Source organism: Hemitrygon akajei, chromosome 10 (genome assembly GCF_048418815.1).
Source record: "Hemitrygon akajei chromosome 10, sHemAka1.3, whole genome shotgun sequence".
Classification (NCBI taxonomy): domain Eukaryota; kingdom Metazoa; phylum Chordata; class Chondrichthyes; order Myliobatiformes; family Dasyatidae; genus Hemitrygon; species Hemitrygon akajei.
In genome coordinates this window covers 133904851-133922197 of record NC_133133.1, presented here as the reverse complement: position 1 = coordinate 133922197, position 17347 = coordinate 133904851, and the positions used below count along the sequence as shown (strand labels likewise).

Genomic DNA, 17347 nt, shown 5'->3' with positions numbered 1-17347 from the left:
CATCTCCTATCACTAGAACTCGTCTCTTCTGCCCCCTTCCCTTCTGAGCCACAGAGATAACTGTCATGGCTTTCCTCTGCTAGGTCATCCCAAACAATATCCAAAACGGTTTATCTGTTGTTGATGGGAACAGCCACAGGGGTATTCTGCATTGGGTGCCTATCCTCTTTCTCCCTTCTGTCACCCAGTTACCTGTGCGCTGCACCTTGGGTTTAATTACCCCATTGTATGCCCTGTCTATCCAGAGTTCATCCAGTTCCAGTTCCAATTCCCTAACATGGTCTGTTAGAAGTTGAAGCTGAATGCAATTCTTGCAGGTGTTGTCATCAGGAACACTGGAGGTCTCCCTACCTCCCACATCCCACAAGTGGAGCATTCTAGTATCCTGTCTGGAATCTCCACTGCTCTAAATATGCAATATGAGATAAAGGATGAATAAATAATGGAAAAAATCTAGATATGGCCTAAAGGTCTCCCAAGCCTCAATGAGACAATTAGAACCAGTTTACAATCAGTTGAACAGATTCTGACTGAATAGGTAAATCATGCATCAGATCATAACTAATAATAAATCAATCACCCTGCCTCATTAGCCCTTTGGTAGCCTCCAAGGTCACTGGAGTTAGATCAGTGGAATATATTCCTTCAAAGTGACTGGACATTCCACGTGATACAAGTGTGAACACATGGGTTATTGAATATTTGAGAGTCAAGTACCTGTGCGCATCAGACACGAGACATCAAGCTGACCAAGCTGACTTTGAAAAAAAATGCCACTGCTTTCTGATTGGCAGAATCAAACAATTATAAGGGCAAAAGTGCTTGCATGTTAGAAAAAGAACGGCAAAAAATAAACAGAAATTGCAATGCAGAAGACAAAGAAGGGAAAATCTCTTTCCGTTGTTCAATTTGACCAAGATAAAAATTAATCTCTACTTAGAAAGCATATCTTCAGATTACCTTTTCTCGCTGAAGAGCTAAATACTTGACTTTATCATCTACTGGCTTGGTTTCCTTGTCATCAGTTTTCTCATCAGCTTTAATTGCATTTTCACCCTTCTGATTTTTATTCTTGGTTTCAGCATTCTCTTTCATTTCAGTTCGCAGCTTGGGAACAAAACTCCCAAAGTAAGAATCCACAAATGCTTGAACACTATTTGTTGGATATGAAAGTAAACTAGCAAAACTCTTTTTTGTGGTTGCAGTTGAAGAGGATATGTCAGTTACAGCAGTATCTCCATTACAGGTATTTAAACCATCGACTCTTTTATCTTCTGCTCCATTTACTTTTGATTTAAAAGTTGATGTCCATATGGGATCAGTCTTAGACCCAACTTTTTGCTCAAGCAAAGGTAATTTTCTGTCCTTTTCTGTTTCTATTTGTTCCATACTCCCAAAATAACTATTGATATGATTTGCCACATAATTGAATGTTTCACCAAAATTAGTAGTGATGTAGCTGACATGGAAGAGATTTGATTTTTCGTCTTCTTCTTTGCTACTTGCACCATTAATATATGATTTCTTGTTGGAATTATCTTCAAGTTCTGAACCAATAGGATAGTTGGAAACAGAATGGAGAGTATTCTCTGTTGTCTGGTTCAGATCTTTAAGTTCATTAGATTTAGTGGTGGTTAGTTTCCCTGAGTTTTCACGTGGCACACCTAGCTCGGTTTCTGAATGCTTCACCAAAATACTTAGAGTGGGTTTCAGTCGTACGAGTTTCCCAATGAGCTCAGTGTGTGTAGTACTGACAGCTTTTGACACAGAGTCTAAAGTGCTCTTGATGCGCGACATGCGATGCCTCAGAGGTGTTTTTCCCTTTGGAGGGGAGGTATTGTAATGTAAAATGCAGTTGTATAAAATCAATGTAATTCTTCAAGTAATTTGATCACCAATATGTGCCACTTCTCTTCTGATCCATTTGCAGCAAATTGGAAGATTCTTGGATCTTATTGGACGGTATATTAGTTTGATAGTGGTTTAGAATGAATTTAATAATGTACCTGTAATACAGTTCTCAGTGGCAGAGCTCTCTTAGGTGACAACTTAAACAAGTTAGTATATACTGATCTTTCAAATATCAAACAGACCAAACAAGAACGGCTGCAGCACTTTCTTGACTTCACTCTGATCTTTTGTTCTGCAAGTCACCTGCTCTCCTGTTGTGTTTCTAGGAAACAAAGCAAAATTCACCCATAAACTCATTTAAAAATTGTGAGGCTGGACTCAACAGAATACACTAATAAACAGCAAATTTGATTAGATTCTGTGACAAATTTCATCCAAAGTAAGAATTTTATCCAATTCTGGAAAACAAGACATTTCAAATACAAACTGTAAACAATCACCGGCAATAACTGCAAAGTATTTAATAGCTAGAAAAGTCACAAAATAAAGATATCTTTTCCCCGGGTCAAAAACTGCAGGGCACCTTCAGTAAATTTTCTTAATCTGTGACTATTCACAAATTCAAAAATTGAGTGAGAGCAGGACACCTGCTTGAAATAACCAAATCCCTGATACTAACATATACTCGGTGGCTACTTTATTAGTTACACCTGCTCATTAAAATAAATATCTAATCAGCCAATCATGTAGCAAATGCACAAAAATATACAGACATGGTCAAGAGGTTCAGTTACTGTTCAGACCAAACTTCAGAATGAAGAAATAGGATCTAAGTGACTTTGACAGTGGAATGATTGTTGGTGCGCGACGGGGTGGTTTGAGTATCTCTGAAACTGCTGAGCTTCTGGGAATTTCACTCGCAGCAGTCGCCAGAGTTTACAAGAGGGAAAAAAAACATCCAGAGAGCAGCAGTTCTGTGTACAAAAATGCCTTGTTAATGAGAGAAGTCAGAGGAGAATGCCAGACTGGTTCAACCTGACAGGAAGCCGATGGTAACACAAGTAACCATGCATTACCACCATACAACATATCAAACCTTGAAACGGATGGGCTACAGCAGCAGAAGACCACACTGGCTTCCATTCCTGTACCTATTAAAGTGGCCACTGAGTGTATATATCAAACTTCATATACTCAAAGGATGAGATACAGGATAAAGTGCAAAGCTCTGGTAGACTAGCAATTTTCGTTCTGCACAGAAACCAATTCAGAGCCCCAACATCTGCCCAACTTGGTTACAAATGAATTTGTGATGAATGTCTCAAAAAGTAATCAGATTATGCATTTATCCACAAAGTCAATAACAAAACATGAATAACAAGGAATCTGAACTTTTGTTTATTGCCTGAACATGCTTTGCTATCAGAACAAAAAAAAAATCAGTGAATCATGATGTAAAGTTCAATTGGTTTAATAAATTGCAAGCACTGACATTTCAGAATAGTTTTTTGTTGACTTTCAATGACATTAAAAGTACAGGTCATTTTATAATTACAAACACACTTCTAATGTCTCAGTCCTGATGCTTACAGAAAGGCATTGAGTAATTTTGGAAAATGAAGGAAAAGATGTAAATTGTAGATACTTACATTATTACAAATTCAAATATATTTCATAATTGTGTTAGATGAACTTATGGAACAAATGAAAATAAATTTTGACCTTCAAACAGTCATTATAGATGGAATTGCAAAATGACTTGGAATTAAATATTTCATGTCATTAACTGTTGGAAGAGATAGGCACAATGCTGAAGAGGAGGGGCCGACTTGATAATAAAGGATAGGGTGAAGGCAGTGGAGGGCAAGGATCTAACTCAAAATTCAGTGACATCAAATTCCTCACGAACAATTTAGATACAAGAGTTGAAGGGATGGACCTAGTGATGGGCTGTTGCAGGGTTTAAGATGCTGAAAGGTAGTAAAGCTGGATACTTTTGATGTGAGTGTTAAGAGCAAATTATATGGTCCTATTGAATCTTGGATGTTGTGTGGCTTAATCTGCAGACTCATTTTCAAGAATACAACTCGTGTTCTCATTTATTTAGTTTTTTTTTGTGTTTGTAGAGTCTTTTGCATGCATTGGTTGTTTGTCAGTCTGACTGTGTTTAGTTTTTCATTGATTTCTATTATATTTCTTTGTTTTACTATAAATGCCCACAAGGAAACAAATCTCTGATTTGTATATGGTGACTTATATATACTTTGACAATAAATTTACTTTGAATTTTGCTACTGAGTGGATACTGTACATTCAGTTTAAAGTTTTAGTGAAGATGTTAAACTGAAGCCTCACTGCCCCACTCATGCAGATGCAAATCATTCCATGGCACCCTTTAGAAATTTGCTTTAAAGTGCTAGTTAACTTTTGCTCCTTACCTACCATTACCCAAATCAGATTATCTGTTCATTTCTATTTACAGAAGTAGATTATGCACAAATTAACCATCACGTAATTTGTTTTACAACGTCAATTAGACTTTCAACCCAATTTTACAATTTACTTTAGAATAATCAATTTCAGTTGCAGCTAGGGCCAGTCTGTCAATCTGAAGATGACTCAAGCAAAAGACACAAGTCCTGAACTTAAAAAGTCATTAACTGCACCAAAACACAAGATGATCAGAAGAGCATCAGCATCTTGCATTTCCCAGCATCTATACTGAGAAATCACCTTGCTGAATTTGTCCTGTTTAAACTGCCGAAGATTCAGCGATTCCATTCATTTCAATAAAGACACGAGTTTCAAATAATTCACATTTTCATTGATTCCATTCTCTGGCAACAATGTACTTATGTTCTCCCTTGTGTTTTCATTCTATTATTTTACTTTTTAATATTCAGACAATTAAATTTGACATTTATGTTTCTTCAAAGTATTGACTGTCAATACTGGCGTGGTTTACTCTGCTGTCAAAGCTGTGCCAGCAAATTGAAAGGCACATAAAAATATACAGATACAAAGGTGGTGGGGGGATGGGGTCAATTAAAATTCATCAGGTTTCATTTCCGCAAAGAATTTTTTAATTTATAAGAACAGGCATGGATTATTGACATTCCATAACTCAAGACAAAGCAAGGAGCAATAAAAGCTGCAATTAACAAACTTCACCACCAAACATTCACTTTACTGAACATGCTTCTCCTTCACATTCAGTCACCTTCTCAAGACAAAGGTGCAGTTATGAAAATTTGCATAGACCCACTCTCTTTCTGAGATATAATGAAAAAATCCTTGTTTTACTCCTACTAATGCTTCCACTCCTCAACTGTTTCTGTGCCGATAATTGAATTGGTGCTGCTTCCTCCATTTGAACAGAACAGTAAAAGGTCATTACTTGTACTTCGAATTTCCACTGTTCTCACTTACCCACGCAACCAAGTTCCATTTGCCATTCCTGATAATGATTGTCACTATTTTCTACAACATTCAGTGAAGTGCATCATCTATTTTAACTGCCAACTTACTGATGGTGCTAGCAAAATGTCTACCACCATCCCGTGGAGGACACCACTAGCCGAGAACCTCCAATCAGAGAAACAACCTCCTGCCATCACCCTTTGCTTTCTACCATCAAGCCAATTGTGTATTCTATTAGCCAGCTCTCACTGAATTCCACACAATCTAACTGCTCATAGCAGCCTACCGTGCAGAACCTTATCAAAAGGCCATAATGAAGTCCATTCAGATCAGCTCTATCATTTTCCCCTCATCGACCTTCTTTCTTGGCTGCTTCTTCAAAAACCACAACCAAATTTGTGAGACATTATCAGCTTGCACAAAGTCTTGCTGAATGTCCCCATCAACATCTGCCTTTCAAAATACATGAAAATCTTGTATCTCAGAATCCCTTCCAGTAACTTAACAACCACAAATGTTTGGCCTACTAGTCTATAATTCCAGGATTTTCTTTGCAGCTCTTCTCGAACAAAGGCATAGTAACCACCCTTCAGTCATCCAGCACTTCACACATCATACATCTCAGCCAGAGTCTGCACAACTTCCACTCTAGCTTTCTACAGTATTCTTGGATATAACTGATCAGGCAGGTCCTGGAAATTCAACCTACATTCATTCATTTTAAGACACAGAGCATCTCCTTTTCGAGAACGTGGACAATCCTCAAGACATCCCCATGAACTATCTCAAGTTCCAAAATATACATGTATTTCTTCACGGTAAGAAATATTTATTGAGGACCTCACCAATCACCTGCAACTCCATACATTGTTGTCCATTTTGGACTCTGAGGGGCCCTATTCTCTCCCCAGTTTCTCCTTTTTCGTTTACATACATAAAATCTCTATAATCTTCTCTGCCACAGCTACCCCATGCTCCCGTTTAGCCTTGTGATTTCCTTTTTAAAATCACTGCTGAATCTTCAATACTCCTCCAGATTTATTATGAACTCAGCAACTCCAAAAGCTAGATCGGATACATCTCCCGCTTTGCTTCATTGCATTCCACTGTACCAACTTCTGTCTCCATCATAATAATTTTGATTTAAGCTTTAAATACCAGCATTTTAAGATGCCTTCTTATTTTAACCGTTCTTTCCCTTCTGCCCTTGTTACAGGCGCTCGCATTTGCTGTATTTCTCACACTGATGCTTTCACTCCCTGATTTTCCCACCCAAAGGATGGGGTTCCACTTGTCGTCAGCTTGCATCCCACAAGCCTCCATATCCAATGTCTCATCATTATTTCTGCCACCTTCAATGAGGTTTCATTACCGGTCACGCCTTGAACTTCCCTCTGCTTTGAGCATTCTGGAGGAGGTGGTGGGAAATAGACACAGATCCCGGCCTAAGGGAAGCTGAACCGTGGGATCTTCCTATAACCACCCTGGAAAATTCCAGAACCCACCCGAATCGCGGGCCTGCGGATGAAGGCAGCGTGAAACGCTTACCCGCCGGCTGCCCCGCGACAAACATGACCGTCCCTTCCCCGACCGCTTCTCCAAGCGGCAGCACCCTCCAACAACGTTCCCGGACGACAACCAAACACCTCTTCAAACAGGCCCAGGGCCTCCGGGGGACCGGGCCACCACCAGTCAATCACACGGCGAAAGGGAGTGCAATTGGCTGCGCCGGACAAGCCCCCGCCCTCTTGCTCCAATCAGGAGTCAGAGCTTGACGTGATCACTGGCCTGATCTTGTCTGTGACATCAAGGGGTTACTGGCGGTTAAGGGCGGATCCGCAGGTAGGGCTGTTCGATCTGAGGGATGTACTCTGGCTCGACGTGAAATAATACTGTACACACAATGGGAAAATGCCATGTCTCTTTCGAATCTTGATTAAAAAGTGTATTACTGGCAAATGTACCCAAATCCTGAGGCGCTGGGAGGGGAGGCGTGGTCGATCGCCCGCCCTAGTTGTTAGTGCTTTAAAATACTTTCGTGGGATTATGTTGGGATGCTCAAATTAATTTAATGTTACCTTTGAGCTTGGGTCATAACAGTTATTCTCGTGTGTGTGTGTGTGTCACCCTGACTGTAACTGGGGTGTGTAATAATCACCTCCCCCATCTGAATGTAACTGAGTGGGTTCTTCCCCCGGGTTTTAGCGACCAGTCTAAAAAAAAATTGAATAAAGTATATTTTGTTAATAATTTTAAAAAATTGGCGGTTGGGTTTGTCGCAATAAAACTGGCAGTTGAGCTAAAGCTAAAGGAACTTTTCTCGTATGTCATCATTGACCAAATGCTCGCCACAAGAGAGGGTGAGGATAGGCTATTTTTTTTCTGCAGTCCTTGCAAGGACGATTGGGCGTGTCGTGCGTTGGGAGGTGGCTGATTAGGACAGTGTTCAAACTGTGGTCAGTTCTGCAGCTGAGCGGGAATCGCTTCATCAGCTGAATAGCTGTTTATCAAGTGGCACACTCTACCACTTCCACAAAGCCTCTTTATGTTCCTGATGCACGGACCCTAAATACCACCCTTAATGTATTTTCCCCAATTTGAACCCTCGTGCTAGAGATTCCAGAAGGGAGTGTAGGTATCCTATTTATTTTTAAGAGGCTGTAACAACAGGTCAGAACACAGTGGAGAATTTTTTTTTTTTAAATCAAGATTTAGCTGCTTAGAACAAACTTGCTGTAAGAGGTTAACTTCTCACTACAGTTACTGCCTGATTTGCTAAGTTTTATTTAAGACTACCATAATTTTATTTTTGGATAATATCTTATTCTGACAAATGGGACCATTTGAAAGGCATAGAATTCATGTCAGCTTTTAGACTATTCTCTGTTAACTTCTTTATGGCCCTTCTCTTTACAGTGCACATCTACACCCCATCAACCTCCTCTTCCCCCAGTTATCCTGCTACCCCCTTACAGAGGGGGCAAGTTACAGTTGTCAATGTAACTTTGAGCACATCAATCCAATAGCATGGCCAGAAATTTGAAGGGCTGCTTAAATAACATCACAATATTTGCATACATATGGCTCCCTAATCTGCTTAATGATTATCCTATAGTGGGATTCTGTTAATGCTGCAACCCTTACCTACATATGTATGTCTATGGTTTTTCCCCCATTACTGGATAGGAAAATCTCCACCCAGATTACAAACACGATTAGATGTTCCAGGAATGCAGAATGTTGATCTGATAAATTTATTCCAGCAGCAGAGCTCTGTTTATGCAACTTCAAGTCAAGTCACTTTTTATTGTCATTTTGACCATAACTGCTGGTACAGTACACAGTAAAAATGAGACGTTTTTCAGGACCATGGTGCTATATGAACCAGTACAAAAACTACATCGAACTACATGAAAACAACACAGAAAAAAAACACTAGACTACAAACATACCCAGGACAGTGCAGGCATTACAATAAATAACAAACATGACAATAGGTGCAGTAGAAGGCAGTAAGTTTGGTGTCAGTCCATGCTCTGGGTATTGAGGAGTCTGATAGCTTGTGGGAAGAAACTGTTACATAGTCTGGTTGTGAGAGCCCGAATGCTTTGGTGTCTTTTCCCAGATGGCAGGAGGGAGAAGAGTTTGTATGAGGGGTGCGTGGGCTCCTTCATAATGCTGTTTGCTTTGTGAATGCAGCATGTCGTGTAAATATCCGTAATGGCGGGAAGAGAGACCCCGATGATCTTCTCAGCTGACCTCTCTGTCGGCTGCAGGGTGTTGCGTTCCAAGATGGTGCAATTTCTGAACCAGGCAGTGATGCAGCTGCTCAGGATGCTCTCAATACAACCCCTGTAGAATGTGATGAGGAAGGGGGTGGTGGGAGATGGACTTTACTCAGCCTTTGCAGAAAGTAAAGACACTGTTGGGCTTTCTTTGCTATGGAGCTGGTGCTGAGGGAACTTCAACTATTGTAACAATACTAGCTTAGTAGTCTTCTCCATGGATTGTCACCTTGTCATGGTGGAGAAGCTTGTGTTGTCCTGATATCCTGAGAGTGATGCCATCTGGAGCTATGCTCCTGGTAGGGTCACCCATGGCGGTAAGGTCGAGGGTGAGGTTTCGTGACAAAGAACAATCCAACCAAGACCTCAACGGTGGAACAGACGGATGAAGTTACTTCAAACTCAACGGCTGTGAAGGCGGATGAAGGCTGCAACAAATCCATCTGCTCCAGTTGTCTTGGTTTCCATGCCATTGAAATCAGTTGATTGATTTTTGAAATACCGTGTGCTGCTTGGAGTGCAACATCAAGTACACGTTAAACAAATACACGCATAGGCGTCTTTGCTCTGTGGAAACGGAACGAAGACCATCATCCTTGACCTCGAGATATAGCCACGACGACGACTAGCTTAGATTCTCATAGTCTTATTCCTTGAATAACTCCTTTCAGTTAGCTCAGTTATTTTGCAGTCGTAGATTAAAAAAAGCTCACATGGGTGATGGCGAACGTGAAACTACCTGGTTCAGTAACCTCATTTGAGGATAATCTGCCTGGGGTGAAGTAACAGAAATGAGAAGGCTATTTGTCCCTTAAAGCTATGACTTGTGTTCTCATCCCTTTAAAGCAAAGACAGTGTGGCTCTTTTCACTAAATCACTGGACTGGTCAAATGAACTACTCACATGTATCAAGACATCTGAGGTCTAAGGCCTCCGCCAGTCAGAGTTAACCATGGATATTGCATCCTAGCTGTCTAGGTGCGCAAGCATGGGCAGTACGATATGGAGAGCGAGCTGTGCCCATGTAGCAAGCTCTCCCTCTCCACGCTTCTGGTGAACCCAAAAAGAGGCTGATACAGTTTGGTACCAGAAGCATCACAGGGGTTGCCAGTCAGAATTGAACTCAGTGTAGGACTGCCTTAGGGACTCCAGCTCCAGATTTTTCCTTCAGGGTACCACAGCTGATATCTGCCCAAAGCAATTGGTTTCAAGGCACCAGTAACCCACTTTTGTCCCTTCTCCTGTCAATAGAAACGGTTCCACCAGCTTAGTAGCTCAGCCACACATGAAAGCCAGGAGCTGGACTTGGTTGTCAGGCTATATGAGGCGCACGCCTTTGGAATCATTTAATAGGTAACGGAAGTTTATCCACATTACCACTCCCAGCTATAACAACCATAAGAATAAATTGAGCAGACTACATGAACTCCTATTAACCCAATAGCTACTGTTGGAACCTGATACTTTAGTGATCCAAAGACTCTTTGGAAGTCAAGAATGAGGCAAAAAAAAAACTTGTTGCTTACAATCATTTTATTAAGTGTTACAAGCGCAAGGAGAGGGAAGAACTATGGAAAGAGGCAAAGAGAAAGTCTAATAGTAGTATATGGTCTTCTCACACCAGATGATTGATAACAGAAATTTAATTAGAAATTCAGTCGATAATAATAAGATTGCCAGATTCAAGTAAAATGACTCTCCACTGAAATCAAGAAGTTTCCAGAAAAACAAAGTCAACTGCAGCTATTGGAAAACTTGTATGTATACAGGTGATTATATAAAATTAGAAAAATCACAAAGAAAAATAACAAGTCTAAAGCCAGTCCAACAATACACAGCCCTGGATTGCTGCACATTGAGAGTGATCCAGAGAAAGATTGGGGTATAATGGTGCAGGGGATCTATTGGACTGCAAGAATGGTGCTAGCTTGGTGGACAAATGAGCTTATAGATGGAGAGAAAACAAGTTCATCTATAGATACAATTGGGAGTTTCAAAAAGCAAAAATATAAAGCAAGTATAGTTCTTCCCTCTCCTTGCGCTTGTAACACTTAATAAAATGATTGTAAGCAACAAGTTTTTTTTTGCCTCATTCTTGACTTCCAAAGAGTCTTTGGATCACTAAAGTATCAGGTTCCAACAGTAGCTATATATCAGTATATAACAGTATAACTATATAACAGTAGCTATACAGTAGCTAATATCCTTAGCTCCACAATGAAGGTGTCTGCTCAAGTGCCTACTGCAAAGAGAAAATAAAATCAGAACAACCAAACATGGTAGCTCACTTTGAGATAGTTCAATATCTTGAGGAGAAACCTTAAGCAGCTAAATTTTACTGAAATTGAACAGCAAGCTTTCATAGATGTAAATGACTGCTATCACATTATGCTAAATCATGGAGGAAAATCCTAAAAATCAGATTACAGCAAGAGGAAAAGGTTCAAATTCTTGGAGAATGTTACATTTCCTAAACCAAGGGAATCAAACACCAAAAGAGCAATGTTAATAAGTGGGTAAACTACGCTGTGATGGAAAAATAAAATTAACATGTCAAGGGTGGGGACATTTCACTGGAACAAGAGGTGGTGACTAGCAGAATATGAAGCCCTAGCCAAAATAAATATCAATGGAAAAAACTCTCAGAATGAATGGACAGGAATGTAGAAGGGGATGAAAAATAAAAACACTCTGGGCCCAAATAATTTTTTTTCATTTTCTTGCAAAGACCAACTATATTATAGTAAAGGTTAATTTGGGAACAAGTATTGTTCTGTTTATAACTTTGTTCTTATCCTTCTGTTTTTAAGACCCGCATTAATCTAGAGTACACCTAGAAATATAATGTTACTATATTATATAATATAATATAATGTAAAAGGAAACTTAAGGAAACTTAAGAAAGAGATTAGAAAAGCTAAAAGAAGTTACGAGTTTGGTTTGGCAAATAAGGTGGAAGTAAATCCGAAAGGCTTCTACAGTTATATTAAAAGCAAGAGGATAGTGAGGGATAAAATTGGTCCCTTAGAGAATCAGGGTGGTCAGCTATGTGTGGAGCCGAGGGAGATGGGAGAGATTTTGAACGATTTCTTCTCTTCGGTATTCACTAAGGAGAAGGATATTGAATGGTGTAAGGTGTGGGAAACAAGTAAAGAAGTTATGGAACCTATGACAATTAAAGAGGTGGAAGTACTGGCGCTTTTAAGAAATTTAAAAGTGGATAAATCTCCGGGTCCTGACTGGATATTCCCCAGGACCTTGAGGGAAGTTTGTGTAGAGATAGCAGGAGCTCTGACGGAGATCTTTCAGATGACATTAGAAACGGGGATTGTGCCGGAGGATTGGCGTATTGCTCATGTGGTTCCATTGTTTAAAAAGGGTTCTAGAAGTAAGCCTGGCAATTATAGACCTGTCAGTTTGACATCAGTGGTGGGTAAATTAATGGAAAGTATTCTTAGAGATAGTATTTATAATTATCTGGATAGACAGGATCTGATTAGGAGTAGCCAGCATGGATTTGTGCGTGGAAGGTCATGTTTGACAAACCTTATTGAATTTTTTGAAGTAGTTATGAGGAATGTTGACGAGGGTAAGGCAGTGGATGTAGTCTATATGGACTTCAGCAAGGCCTTTGACAAAGTTCCACATGGAAGGTTAGTTAAGAAGGTTCAGTCGTTAGGTATTAATGCTGGAGTAATAAAATGGATTCAACAGTGGCTAGATGGGAGATGCCAGAGAGTAGTGGTGGATAATTGTTTATCGGGATGGAGGCTGGTGACTAGCGGGGTGCCTCAGGGATCTGTTTTGGGCCCAATGTTGTTTGTAATATACATAAATGATCTGGATGATGGGGTGGTAAATTGGATTAGTAAGTATGCTGATGATACTAAGGTAGGAGGTGTTGTGGATAATGAGGTGGGTTTTCAAAGCTTGCAGGGAGATTTATGCCGGTTAGAAGAATGGGCTGAACGTTGGCAGATGGAGTTTAATGCTGAGAAGTGTGAGGTTCTACATTTTGGCAGGAATAATCCAAATAGAACATACAGGGTAAATGGTAGAGCATTGAGGAATGCAGTGGAACAGAGAGATCTAGGAATAACAGTGCATAGTTCCCTGAAGGTGGAGTCTCATGTAGATAGGGTGGTGAAGAAGGCTTTTGGAACACTGGCCTTTATAAATCAGAGCATTGAGTACAGAAGTTGGGATGTAATGTTAAAATTGTACAAGGCATTGGTAAGGCCAAATTTGGAATATTGTGTACAGTTCTGGTCACCGAATTATAGGAAAGATATCAATAAATTAGAGAGAGTGCAGAGACGATTTACTAGGATGTTACCTGGGTTTCAGCACTTAAGTTACAGAGAAAGGTTGAACAAGTTAGGTCTCTATTCATTGGAGCGTAGAAGGTTGAGGGGGGATTTGATCGAGGTATTTAAAATGTTGAGAGGGATAGATAGAGTTGACGTGAATAGGCTGTTTCCATTGAGAGTAGGGGAGATTCAAACGAGAGGACATGATTTGAGAGTTAGGGGGCAAAAGTTTAAGGGAAACACGAGGGGGTATTTCTTTACTCAGAGAGTGATAGCTGTGTGGAATGAGCTTCCTGCAGAAGTAGTAGAGGCCAGTTCAGTTGAGTCATTTAAGGTAAAATTGGATAGGTATATGGACAGGAAAGGAGTGGAGGGTTATGGGCTGACTGCGGGTAGGTGGGACTAGGTGAGATTAAGAGTTCGGCACGGACTAGGAGGGCCGGAATGGCCTGTTTCCATGCTGTGATTGTTATATGGTTATATGGTTATACATGCAATTTTCCAACAAGAGAACAATTTCCACAATCTTTACTGAAATGCATACAGATTTCTACAGCCAATAATCTGAATCTTGGCTTTGAGCCAGTCTACTCCTAATAAATTGAATTATCTCGAGTTTACTCTTAATTCAGTTTTCACTTACAAAGAGCTTTCAGTGCCATTTTTACTTAATTTACAAGGCAAACTATTAGATAATTAAATCTTTTTAGCTAAAAACATCAAAATTAACAGCAAATGAAAAAAATCTGCAGATGCTGGAGATCCAAAGCAACTCACACAAAATGTGTGGAAGAACTCAGGAGGCCAGGCATCATTTATGAAAAAAAAAAGTGAACAGTCGATGTTTTGGGGCAAGAACCTCCTTCAGGACTGGAAAAGGGGAGAAGTCAGAGTAAGGTGGGGGAGCAGAGGAAGTACAAGGTGGTAGTTAATAGGGAGAGGGGGAGTGTGTGAAGTAAAGAGTTGGGAAGCTGATAGGTGAAAGAGATAACGGGCTGGAGGAAGGAGAATCTGATAGGATCAAATAAACAGATTGTACATTGCACCTTTGGCGGGCTTGTTGTGCTTCAGCAACAGGCAGCCCATCCGCCTTTGGTCCCCACGTGCCACCCTATTTTGCAGCAGTAGTACACTTCAATACATACATAATTACTTTAAGTTACAATAAAAAATAAACAAATAGTGCAAGAGAGCAGGATAGTGAGAATGTGTCATGGGTTCAGAAATCCAATGGTGGAGGGGAAGATGCTGTTCCTAAAATGTTGAGTGTGCTGCTTCAGGCTCTTGTTCTGCCTACCTGATGGTAGTAATGAGAAGAAGACGTGTCATGGAGGATGAAGGTCCTTAATGATGAATGCTGACTTCTTGAAGCACTGACCTTTGAAGACACCCTCAACCAGAGGGAGGTTAGTGCTGATGATAAAGCTGGCAGAGTCGAAACCCTCTGTAGCCTCTTACGATACAATGCATCGGAGCCTTGATACCAGGTAGTGATGCAACCAATCAGAATGCTCTCTACATTTGCTGGAGCCTTTGGCGACATACCAAATCTCCTAAGTATAGCCACTAGTGTGCCTTCTTCACAATTTCATCAATATGTTGGGCCCAGGATAGATCTTGAGATGTTGACATCCAGAAACTTGAAGCAGCTCACTCCTTCCACTAATCAACCTTTCTATCTCACTCCTACCATCACCATCTGACACTCTGACAACAACATTTGTATCATCAGCAAATTTATAGATGCCACTTGAGCTGTGCATGAATGCAGAGGAACAGAGGTGTTGTTGTGTTCATTGCCATCAATCTGCAATGACTGTCCCCAAATGAGGAAGTCAACAATCCAGTTCCAGAGGGAGGTACAAAGGCCCATGTATTGAAGCTTGTTGATTAGGACTGAGGGGATTATGGTGTTGAACACTGAGCTGTAATCAATAAACATCTGCCTGATATAGGTATTGCTGTTGTTCAAGTGGTCCAAGCTAAGTGAAGAGTTAGGGATCACATCCATTGTAGACTTGTGGTGGTAGACAAATGCAGCGAGTCCAGGTAATTGCTCGGGCAGGAGTTAATTCTAGCCGTGATCAACCTCTCAATGCATTTATCATGGTAGAAGCAAAAGCTACCAGGAGATAGTCTTTGAAGCAGCTCATCCTGCTCTTCTTGGACACTGATATGATTGGTACCCTTTTGAAGCAGGTGGGAATCTCCGACTGCAACAGTGAGAGATTGACAATGTTCTTGTACCCTCCAGCCAGCTAGTTAGCACAGGTGTTTGGCTCTTGTTCAAGTCCTGGTTCTTGCTTCACAATAAGCAGGTGTTAGCATTCCAATTGCCTAAGTTGGAGATGTGGGAACCTAGATGCTTTGGGGAAAAAAAATTGCAATAACAATTGTTCATAGCAGACAGGAGAAAAGAATTTAACTCTCAAATTATGCCTTTGGAATGACAGATATGCAAATCATGAAAGATAGAAGGTAATTAAACCAGAGAGCAGAAGTGCTTAGGAGGCTGCATCCAAATGAACATACTTTATGTAGGTAAATATTCAGAGAAGGAACAAGTTGAAAGTGAAAAATTAGGATGACATACCTGTAATGGAGCCACGTCTGCATGATGATTCATACTGGGAATACATATAGCAGTTTAGAGGTGGCCAAATGATAGGTGGGAGGAGAGCAGGAAACAGTGATTAAGAACAGGAGAAAAAAATAGCAGAATGGTACTAAATAGACCTTTTTCGTATTAAATTAATAACTAGTTAAGATAGCAATGAGATTTGTGTACTTGCCTTATGTAGTGACTGGAATGAGAAATAATGTGTAAGCATGTAGCGAATGTAGATTGTTTCTTTTTATGAGTGATTTGAACATTGAAAATAATTTTGCTGACTACTTGATGTCAGAAGGGGCATGAATTTCCTGAGGGTGTTTATGGCAACAAAATTTCATATCCACAAGGAAGGCCATGTTATGTGTTACAATGAGAAAGGACTTGACTGCTATTCTTAGTGTGCAAACATTTATCTGAAAATAGTGCAAAATTATGAGGGGTACAATAAGTAAATGCAAACAAGCTTTTTTCCTCTATAGTCGGGTAAGACTAAAACTGGAGGTCATATGTTAAGGGTGAAAAGTGAAATATTTAAGGCAACTCAGGGGGAACTTCTAGTGACAGTGCGGGATGAGCTGCCATTGGAAGTGGTGAATGTGGGTTCAATTACAACATTTAAGAGTAGTTCAGCTAAGTACATGGATGGGAGGAGAGTGGAGGGCAAGAATTCAGGGGCAGGTTGATGGAACCAGGGAGAACAGCCGTTTGACACAGACTAGATGGGCTGAAGGCTGCGTGTGTGTCCTTGAGCAAGGTACTTAACCACACATTGCTCTGCGATGACACTGGTGCCAAGCTGTATGGGTCCTAATGCCTTTCCCTTGGACAACATCAGTGGCGTGGAGAGGGGAGACTTGCAGCTTGGGCAACTGCCGGTCTTCCATTAAAAAAAAACCTTGCTCAGGCTTGCGCCCTGGAAACTTTCCAAGGCGGAAATCCATGGTCTGTTGAGACTAACGGAGGCCTACAATCCTATTCCTATGAATTTTCTCCAGCAATTTCCCTACAACTGATGGGAGACTCACTGGTCTATAGTTGCCAGGATTTTCCCTTGTTCCCTTCTTAAATAGAGATATAACGTTAGCCACTTGCCAGTCCTCTGGGACATAACCTGTGGCTAAAGAAGACACAAAGAAACTGGTCAAGGGTTCAGCAATCTCAGTTCTTGCTTCTCTCAATAACTTGGGGTAAATCCCATCATGCCCTGGGGAGTTATCCACTTTAGACAAGTCGCTTTTATTGTCAATTCGACTATAACTGCTAGTACAGTACATAGTAAAAATGAGACGTTTTTTCAAGACCATGGTATTAAATGACGCGGTACAAAATCTAGACTGAACTACGTAAGAAACAACACAGAATAAAAC

At 40.5% G+C, this 17347-nt stretch overlaps 1 protein-coding gene and 1 long non-coding RNA gene across 5 annotated transcripts in view; one reads left to right on the top strand and one right to left on the bottom strand.

Moving 5' to 3' along the window:
• The window catches only part of pnpla8 (patatin-like phospholipase domain containing 8), a 100471-nt gene extending 93511 nt beyond the window's left edge, over nt 1–6960 (bottom strand). Inside the window, exons 1-2 of one of the 2 annotated variants that reach the window (XM_073059005.1) lie at nt 6820–6960; nt 961–2173 (exon numbers count right to left, since the gene is read on the bottom strand). In XM_073059005.1, coding sequence (XP_072915106.1) covers nt 961–1797 — 837 coding nt within the window. In that variant the 5' untranslated portion in view covers nt 1798–2173; nt 6820–6960. Of the gene's footprint in view, nt 1–960; nt 2174–6776 lie in introns of both variants that reach the window. The other variant, XM_073059007.1, reaches the window with a different exon arrangement.
• Nucleotides 6961–6962: 2 nt separating this feature from the next.
• The window catches only part of LOC140734698 (uncharacterized), a 57507-nt gene continuing 47122 nt past the window's right edge, over nt 6963–17347 (top strand). For all 3 annotated transcript variants that reach the window (XR_012100589.1, XR_012100588.1, XR_012100590.1), the window contains exon 1: nt 6963–7113. This is a non-coding gene — a long non-coding RNA (uncharacterized lncRNA). The remainder of the gene's footprint in view (nt 7114–17347) is intronic.